The sequence below is a fragment of the Mytilus edulis genome, chromosome 11 (assembly GCF_963676685.1).
Source record: "Mytilus edulis chromosome 11, xbMytEdul2.2, whole genome shotgun sequence".
Lineage (NCBI taxonomy): Eukaryota > Metazoa > Mollusca > Bivalvia > Mytilida > Mytilidae > Mytilus > Mytilus edulis.
This window is the reverse complement of record NC_092354.1, coordinates 2,394,665-2,405,553: the sequence shown is the minus strand read 5'-3', so window position 1 is coordinate 2,405,553 and position 10,889 is coordinate 2,394,665. Positions and strand designations below refer to the sequence as shown.

The 10,889-nt window shown below is 32.6% G+C and overlaps 1 protein-coding gene and 1 long non-coding RNA gene across 3 annotated transcripts in view; one reads left to right on the top strand and one right to left on the bottom strand.

The window, feature by feature from the left end:
- The window catches only part of LOC139493899 (uncharacterized), a 426,642-nt gene that overhangs the window by 190,984 nt on the left and 224,769 nt on the right, over positions 1-10,889 (bottom strand). The window lies entirely within an intron of this gene.
- The window catches only part of LOC139493895 (uncharacterized), a 92,535-nt gene that overhangs the window by 36,851 nt on the left and 44,795 nt on the right, over positions 1-10,889 (top strand). For both annotated transcript variants that reach the window (XM_071282059.1, XM_071282060.1), the window contains one exon: positions 4,408-4,497. In XM_071282059.1, coding sequence (XP_071138160.1) covers positions 4,408-4,497 — 90 coding nt within the window. The remainder of the gene's footprint in view (positions 1-4,407; positions 4,498-10,889) is intronic.

Genomic DNA, 10,889 nt, shown 5'->3' with positions numbered 1-10,889 from the left:
AGAAATCTATGGAATTTAAACACAAGGTTTATGACCATAAAAAATATTTTAAGTTCATTAGACCACATTCATTCTGTGTCAGTAACCTATGCTGTGTCAACTATTTAATCACAATCCAAATTTAGAGCTGAATCCAGCTTGAATGTTGTGTCCATACTTGCCCCAATCGTTCAGGGTTCAACAGCTGCGGTCGTATAAAGCTGCGCCCTGCGGAGCATCTGGTTGGTTATTATCTTGAATACGATTATAGATAGAGATAAAATGTAAACAGCAATATTGTTCAGCAAAAAAGGACCTACAAATAAGTTAACATGACCAAAATTGTCAGTCAACCCCTTGAGGAGTTATTGCCCTTTATAGTCAATTTTAACAACTTTTTCGTCATTTTTTGTAACTTGTACAAAAGTCTTCTTTTCTGAAACTACTGGGCCAAGCCTGTGAATACATTCAATCTTAATATGAAAGTAAAATATAATAGTTCTATGTCTCAACAAGTTTGTAATGACTATACTGCGAACAAAAAAGTTTTAACAAAACTTCACATCATTTTATTAAAAAGGACGGTCTATTTAGACCTGAGCCAGTGACCATCATGTGTTTTTTTTAATAAAGAAAAATACATGTGATGATGTGATTATAAAATACAAAATTTATCTGTAAAACGAACCAAATCACCTTTCGTTTTGGACTGATATAATCGTTCACATACGCTGTAGACATTCTAAAACGGAATGAACTTAAATGAAATGAACAAAATGAATGGCATGAATGACACGCACACAGAATGAACGAAACACGCAAACGCAACGAATTAAAAACGAAGCGAAATCGGAAAACGGGAAACTTAAGTAGTTCAGTAGCTGTATTATTGGTGTAGGTTGTGTTGTGGAATGTGATTACATGGTGGTTGTGTTGGTAGTGTATGATTGTTATAGGGTGTGTTGGTAGAATGTGATTAAATTGTAGTGTCAGTAGTGTATAATTGGTGTAGGGTGTGTTGGTGGAATGTAATTACTAGATGGTAGTTGTGTAAGTAGTGTATGATTGGTGTAGGTTGTGTTGTGGAATGTGATTACATGGTAGTTGTGTTGATAATGTATGATTGTTATAGGGTGTGTTGGTGGAATGTGATTTGATGGTAGTTTTGTTAATAGTGTATGATTGGTGTAGGATGTGTTGGTGGAATGTGATTAGATGTTTGTTTTATTAAATAGTGTATGATTGGTGTAAGGTGTGTTTGTAGAATGTGATAAGATGGTAGTTGTGTTGGTAGTGTATGATTGGTGTAGGGTGTGTTGGTGGAATATGATTTATTGGATATCACTTTAACAAAATTATATGAAACATCTTTTAATTTATATACGATATCTCTAATAATATTTCTTATAATATATGAGATATATTAAATAATATTTTTTATAAGATATCTTATATAAAATAGATATCTTATATAATATAGAAGATATCTTATATCGATTTTAAAATATATATCTTACATACTTTATATAAGATATCTTACAAATATACTTTATATAAGAAACCTTACAAATATACTTTATACAAGATATCTTACAAATATACTTTATACAAGATATCTTACAAATATACTTTATACAAGATATCTTACAAATATACTTTATATAAGGTCACAACTAGAAGATATCTCATGAACTATATAAGATATCTTGTAAACTTCATTTCATGAATGGTCTATCAGCAACATTATTTTCAAAAACGCTCAAACTTTTTGTCTTTTGCGGAAAAAAGAGCAAAATATAAAATAATTTCTTTTACAAAACAAGTGTTCATCAAATTACATAACCGGCTCTACTGGGCGATCTGATTTTACCATTAAATTATTTCATCAATGTCATATAATGTTGAATTTGCTCTTTGCCGAAGTCTGTTTTGACACCCATTTTGACAAAAAGCATATTTTTGATCAACCTGCTGAGCGATCTACTTTTACGAGACCAAATACTCCCATAACATTTTAAATTCAATTGAATCCGGCCGCTAAAATTGTTTACCTCATGTTGACATAATTAAATCATTAATAAAATGCGATCATAGTCAGCATTCTTATCCGGATTTTAATACGTTTTGACGACAAACTATGAAAAATTATAGTTGCAGTAATCGGTGACGGAAACTTTTTCGGAAATGCCAATTTGCCAAATTTTCCTGAATTGGGAATTTATATTTACAAACATTTTTTTGGGCCACTGGCCGATTTAAGGGCCGTTAAGCGGCCCTAAACTAAATAGTGGAATCATCCCTGAAAACTACCGTCTAATCACATTCCACCATCACACCTTACAACAATCATACTATATTTAACAAAACTACCATCTAATCATACTCCAGCAATACACCTTACACCAATCATAGATTACTCTATTTAACAAAACTACTATCTTATCACATTTCAACAACACACCCTACACCAATCATACACTACTATTAAAACTACCATCTAATCATACTCCAGCAACACATCTTACTACCATCTAATCACATTCCACCAACACATCTTACACTAATCATACACTATTAGCAGAACTACCATTTAATAATACTCCAGCAACATATCTTACACTACCATCACAACTACTATGACTACCATCTTATCACATTTTACCAACACACCCTACACTTTGTAATCATTCAATAATTTCTTTAACAGCAAAATCGCAAATATTATTCAATGATCTCTTTATAATGTTACTTCATATTTGACATTGTTGTTAGTTTAGGTTCACTGGTTTTATTTCAAGTATATATAAATAAGACAACATTCTGCATTCCATAGGTAAAATAAATGCAACAGTTACCTATTACTTAATGTTTTACAGTTTTTATACCCCACGCAACGAAGTTGCGGAGGGTATAATGTTTTTGACCCGTCCGTCCGTCCGTCCGTCAGTCCGTCAGTCCTGTTTCTTGTCATCGCAACTCCTCTCAAAATACACAACAGAATTTCACGAAATCTTTTCAGATAATAAGGACATACTATGTAGTTGTGCATATCGACGGGAAATTGCGATTCAATTTTTTTTCTAGGAGTTGCGCCCCTTTGAACTTATTTACTTTAATGTACTACTGCAACAGTTTGTCATCGCAACTCCTCTCAAACCTCACAACAGAATTTCACGAAACCTTTTCAGATAATAAGGACATACTATGTAGTTGTGCATATCGACGGGAAATTGCGATTAATTTTTTTTTCTAGGAGTTACGCCCCTTTGAACTTATTTACTTTAATGTACTACTGCAACAGTTTGTCATCGCAACTCCTCTCAAACCACACAACAGAATTTCACGAAACCTTTCCAGATAATAAGGACATACTATGTAGTTGAGCATATCGACGGGAAATTGCGATTCAATTTTTTTTTCTAGGAGTTACGCCCCTTTGAACTTATTTACTTTAATGTACTACTGCAACAGTTTGTCATCGCAACTTCTCTCAAACCACACAACAGAATTTCACGAAACCTTTTCAGATAATAAGGACATACTATGTAGTTGTGCATATCGACGGGAATTTGCGATTCAATTTTTTTTCTAGGAGTTACGCCCCTTTGAACTTATTTACTTTAATGTACTACTGCAACAGTTTGTCATCGCAACTTCTCTCAAACCACACAACAGAATTTCACGAAACCTTTTCAGATAATAAGGACATACTATGTAGTTGTGCATATCGACGGGAAATTGCGATTTAATTTTTTTTCTAGGAGTTACGCCCCTTTGAACTTATTTACTTTAATGTACTACTGCAGCAGTTTGTCATCGCAACTCCTCTCAAACCACACAACAGAATTTCATGAAACTTTGTAGATAATAAGGACATACTATGTATATTGACAGGAAATTATTATTCAATATTTTTTCTTATACAATTTTTTTTTCTTATACTTAATTAATTTCTCCAATGACAATGTGGGGACGTGGGGTATGTGAGCGTGCTCACTAAGGTTCTTTAATTCATGCTGATTAAAAAAGTTTCTAGCATAGCCATCCCCTCCCTTATTTTAACTGAATCAGGAATAGTCGTCCCCTTACAATTTGAAATTGTACTCACTTCTTCTGTGGTTTTTTTTAAATATATATCCATGAATGTAATGATATGTTTACAATACATCTTAATCAAATAAAAATAAATATATTTGTTATAAGATCATTTATTATAGCTGAATCATATTTTGCAACGTAAGTGAATTTCCGGTGTATGGTCCATAATCTATTACTATCTGTGAAATTTGGAGACCGCTGAAGATCCTCGCCACGTAAAAATTAAGAGGTGAAACACCAGAAAATATCCCGTAATCATATAAAACATCAATTTAAAATAAAAGATGTATATGTGTATAATTAATGAAAGATTATTTGATTGTATTTCAGGGTAAAACTCCTTATGATCTGGTAAAAATAGGAAGCTATGATAATGAAGAGAAAAAAAGGGAGAAGGAAGAAGTGATGAATTTCCTTAAGGTAAATAATCTTGTCTTACTTTAAAAGATATTCACAGATTATAAGAGACAAAACAGACTTGGTACAAAAAAATTACAATAAAACAGTTGCCTGTAGTCTTCAATGTCATTTTAGTATTTGTTATCAGTTAACAATGTAAGTTGACAATTCCAAGCTTGTTGTCTAATATACATGTTGGCATATGTTAAAGACAAATGTTTGAAATCTGTGTTCTCATCAGCTTGCTGTCTCCTAGGTATATACATTTCATGATCTCCTTGTATGTGTCATCAGTTTGCTATCTCCTAGGTATATACATCAAATATCTCCTTTTATGTGTCATCAGCTTGATATCTCCTAGGTATATACATTTCATGATCTCCTTTTATGTGTCATCAGTTTGCTATCTCCTAGGTATATACATCACATATCTCCTTTTATGTGTCATCAGCTTGATATCTCCTAGGTATATACATCACATCATGTCCTGTTATGTGTCATCAGCTTGCTGTCTCCTAGGTATATACACCACATCATCTCCTTGTATGTGTCATCAGCCTGCTGTCTCCTAGGTATATACATCTCATGATCTCCTTGTATGTGTCATCAGCTTGGTATCTCCTAGGTATATACATCACATCATGTCCTTGTATGTGTCATCAGTTTGCTGTCTCCTAGGTATATACATCACATCATCTCCTTGTATGTGTCATCAGCCTGGTATCTCCTAGGTATATACATCACATCATCTCCTTGTATGTGTCATCAGCTTGCTGTCTCCTAGGTATACACATCACATCATCTCCTTATATGTGTCATCAGCTTGCTATCTCCTAGGTATATACATCACATCATCTTCTTGTATGTGTCATCAGCTTGCTATCTCCTAGGTATATACATCACATCATCTCCTTGTATGTGTCATCAGCCTGCTGTCTCCTAGGTATATACATCACATCATCTCCTTTTATGTGTCATCAGTTTGGTATCTCCTAGGTATATACATCACATATCTTCTTTTATGTGTCATCAGCTTGGTATCTCCTAGGTATATACATCACATCATCTCATGTTATATGTCATCAGCTTGGTATCTCCTAACTAGGTATATACATCACATCATGTCCTTGTATGTGTCATCAGCTTGGTATCTCCTAGGTATATACATCACATCATCTCATGTTATATGTCATCAGCTTGGTATCTCCTAACTAGGTATATACATCACATCATCTCCTTGTATGTGTCATCAGCCTGGTATCTCCTAGGTATATGCATCACATCATCTCCTTGTATGTGTCATCAGCTTGCTATCTCCTAGGTATATACATCACATCATCTCCTTGTATGTGTCATCAGCTTGGTATCTCCTAGGAATATACATCACATCATGTCCTTGTATGTGTCATCAGCTTGCTATCTCCTAGGTATATACATCACATATCTCCTTTTATGTGTCATCAGCTTGGTATCTCCTAGGTATATACATCACATCATCTCATGTTATATGTCATCAGCTTGGTATCTCCTAGGTATATACATCATATCATCTCCTTGTGTGTGTCATCAGCTTGGTATCTCCTAGGTATATACATCACATCATCTCCTTGTATGTATCATCAGCTTGCTGTCTCCTAGGTATATACATCACATCATCTCCTTGTATATGTCATGAGCTTGCTGTCTCCTAGGTATATAGATCACACCATCTCCTTGTATGTGTCATCAGCTTGCTATCTCCTAGGTTTATACATCAGATCATGTCATTGTATGTGTCATCAGTTTGCTATCTCATAGGTATATACATCACATCATGTCCTTGTATGTGTCATCAGCTTGGTATCTCCTAGGTATATGGGCAGGAATTCGCTAATGTTACTTAAGTGTGACATTGTAAGAAAAAAATAAAAATCATTATAAGCTTCCAAATTTTTTACAAATTATTGCTACAAATGGCGTCCTTCTATTTGTAACAAAAAAAAATCATTTTTAAACTTGCGTCAGTTTGGAACCAAAGCAATTAATGAATTTGGAGCATGTAACATGGACACTTTTTCCAAATTGAGATTAATGATTCCTTAACTCATTCAACATTCAATACCATATATATTGATCACAAAACATTGTCTTTCATCTAAACTCTAAAATGTGTATTTTCATTTCTTCCAGAAATTTTGTGAAAACAGGTTTCCTCTAATTTTCTGTCAATGTTACATGCAAATGTTTAAGAGATAATTACAGTAAGAATCATTTTGTTTCTGAACATGAAAAGGCTCTTTTTCATTGTGTTACCCTCACATTAAAAAATTGTATTAATATTTTTGCAATTATCTCTTTTCTGTCATAAAATAGTGACGTAAATGTTGCATGTAACGTGGACATAAAAAATATGAATAATGAACCATGCCAAAATTGACCTTAAAAGATATAAAAAGCCTCCAAACAACCATCTGAATGTAAATTATACTCCCACATTTCTCATATATGATATTATTTAAATAGTGGTTAACACCCAAACCATTCACCTAAATCAGACAGCAGACATATTTTTTTAACTATACCAGTAGTTATGCTTGTTCATGGTGTTACACCATGGAAGGCTAATTAAATTAAAAGATATTCAAATGTCAAAATAACCAGAAAAATAAAACTAAGACCAAAGATAGATCAATTGATGAAGGAGTCATCCAAAATTTCCACAACATGAAACATTTTTATATCATCAGTAAGTAAGTAACCCGTTTTTTTATGCACAGGATGAGATTGATAAAACCACCACACAAGCATCAGCATCCACAAGTTTCTCACTCAATAACTAATACTGACAAAGTAAGAGTACAAAATGATTACATATATCCCTCATTCATGTGACACAGTTACACTTAAAACTAATAGTATGAAAAACCAAGGAAAAATATGGACAAATCTGCGAGAGGTTGATACAGCTGCATTTATGGAGAATCTTATTTTCAATCGTTTACATAACTTCTATAAAGCACAATTTGGGTTTCATTTTTGAGGTTGTCTGAGAGACATTACCCCATATCTTGTTTTATTTCTGCTGGTTAATCTTACATTTATGATAACTTTTTAAGATTTAAACAATAAATTTTATTTCAAACATTCAAAACAGGTTTCTTAGTTTCTTGTTTTCTGTCTCCAACATCTTCAACTATCTATCTGAAAAAAGAAAAAGAAAAAAACAATTAATCTATCTTCAATCAGAACCAAAATCCATGTATAGATTATAAAATTTACAATAATATACAAACTCTCAAATTTCTTGTTTCGATTTTTCAATGCCATTTCATCTCGAAAACTTGTTACCAAAACTACAGGAAGCCATAATTTAAAGGTCCCCATAATGATCAGTGTAAAACAATTCAGAAGAGAAAACCAACACCCACTAGACCACTATCCTGTTTTCAACTTTATTTGGCCTTCTTTTACTTTTTTGATTCATTAGCGTCACTGAAGAGTATTTTGTAGACGAAAAGAGTGTCTGGCCTACAAAATTTCAATTCTGGTATCCATGATGAGTTTATTATTATTCTTTTGAAATCAGAAGGAGCCTGAACATCTTATAATGCAAAAGAAATTCTGGAATGTCAATTATTGGCATAACAAATTAAAAAAAAAATGTTTCAAATTGAATTCCTCATGATTTCTATAATGACTAGTTTCTCTTTAAGGGTAATTTAATTTAGCATATTTTGAATTTTACTTAATATATTATTTACCACCATTTTAAAAAAAATAATAATACAGTGTTTTTTTGTAAATACATATTTGAACAATACAACAAAATATTTTCATCACAGGATCGGAATATTGTAACTTGATATGTACCATAGTTTGTCTGATTTTCCATTGAAAAAGGTGTGAGGGTATCGACACAAGGAATTCGAATGTGGAATGGTGGTAGCTAACCACTGATCCGAGAAAAGACACGTATATGTCAATAAACATGATATTAAAATAAGAAGATGTGGTATAATTTCAAATGAGATGTCTGTTTATTACAAGCTATAGCTCCTGGTAGAAAAAGCTCCTGTAAAATTAAATTTTATCAAGGATGGGAGAGGACTTGTAATCTGAAAGACAGAGACAACACAAAATCCTTCAACATGATTTTTTTTTATATCAATGTCACGATTCAGCAACTTTTCAATATTCCCCACTATAGCATCCGACAAACGAACGAACGTTGTTTTTTTTAGTAAGAACAACATTTTTATCAAACCACATTTATATCTTCAATATAAAAATAAGGAGATGTGATATGATTGTCAAAGATCAAAAAATAAATGGATTTAAGCAAATACATATAGTCGTCTGCTATAAAAGGTCCCAACATGAAAAATAAGAATCAATACCTTTCGAATTTAACTGACGGCCTATTTCATAATAAAACAATTTACGAAAAATATATATGACAGACATGAACCAACGACAACCACTAAACTACGAGCTCTTGACTTGAAACAGGTACATAAAGAATTTGGCAGGGTACAAAATGTCTGTGTGCGCTCATTTCTCCCCAAAACTAGCACAGCACAAGACCAAACTATAAAAAATCAGATGAATGATCGGATATCATACTATTATTGACGATATCAGACCAGGTGCGGATCCCGCCTTTCTGCAAAAGGGGGATCCAAACCACGGAACACACTGAAACGTCCACAAAACAAAAAAATAATCGGAAAAAATGGGGTTTCAACCACCAAAACTCCCTCTCCCCACATACCAGATCCGTTAATGCAGACTGCATCCATTCAAATAAAAGCTTCAAACATCATTAACACTTTTAAGTGTGTAATTTAGGTTTAAAAAAATGAAGAAAAAAAAAACCAATACCAAATAAGTAACTGTTAAATCATAACAGAAGAAGGAGAGAAAAATCATGCCAGACATATATTGTATTGGATTGCAGTAGTTTTAATAAATATTTATATGACAAAAGTATCATGGAAAACATAAACTGATCACGAATGTGTCAGAAGAGATAGTAGTAAGAATTATCTACTTACAATTAGTCATATGCCACTAGAAACTATTACAGCAAAATGCAATGAGTGTGTAGGAAAAAGTAATACCTTTGACTAGCTTGCTTGCTAGCTGGACCGTGAAGTCATAACAAGGTAAAGTAGGTTATCCTCCTTTCGGAGTAGTCTAGTTGGCCAAACGATGAAAAGAAAAGCTCCAAGCGATTGTACAGGAAGGCTCCGAGTGATATTACAGTAAACTTGCAAGCGATTGTACAGTCAATAAAAATATCCGACATGGAGAAAATGAATATATTTAGATTTCTACTGGGACAATGGCTTTTAAACTTTCAGATAGGTAAGACTATATATCAGAAAAAGTACATGTGAAAATTCAGGTAGCAAACATTGATTTTTCGATGTTTACTTGTCATTTTTGATCGCTGTTGTGTGACAATTTTGATCGTTTTACACGGAGCTCCACCATTCTAAGAAAAACGTTTGAATGAATATATCTTTCTTATTATTTTATTGGTTCATATTTACATAAAGAATGTTTTAGCTATCAAAACTTGAAGCAGAAACGTTATATAGCAACATAATAGTTCATCAAAGTTTCCATCAAGCAACTTGTTATTTTGCGAATGTCGGAGCACCGCTTGACAGTCTCCCGAATGACCAAATTAGTAGAAAACCGTACAGTTCCGTTCCCATACTGTGATATTTCAGATGTTAGATAGTCATTTATAAACTCAGATAAATTCATTTTAAAGCTCATATCAGAGGTTTGGAAATCAATGCTTTTAAAACATTATAATTCTGGGTTATGCATGTAACATTGACAGGAACACCAACAAATGATGAGGAAAAACTGCTAGTCAATCAAGGAAAAAAATAAACACAAATAATAAAAACTCATTTATTTCTTTAATATCATTTTTATGAAGCAAATTTATATTTCAACAAGATTTTATTGATTGAATAATTGTATGAACATTTATTAGGTTGTAGCATGTAACCTGGACGCAGAAGATGGTGTCAATGTTACATGCCTTTAAACGATAAGAATTACAAGTAAATATTGTAAAGTCTAGAAATCAAGAAAGATCAACAACTTCTCTGTTAAGAATTCAGCATAAATTTATATTTGATTTGATAGTATGCACTGGCCAATTATGCATTAAGTATAATAAAGTAATATTGTTTTTATTCTGGTGTCAATGTTACATTTTATGTTTTCAAATTAAGTGGCCAGTTATCTTTATAATGCTGAGAAAGAATACAAGTACTAATTAATCAAATTGGCAATTAATCTGTGGTATTTCATGTAAAACATTAGATTGTTAAGGCAAACCGTACAAAAAAAAGCTCTTGCATGTATCATAGACACCAATCCTTGGTAAATATTTCGTGTCAATGTTATGT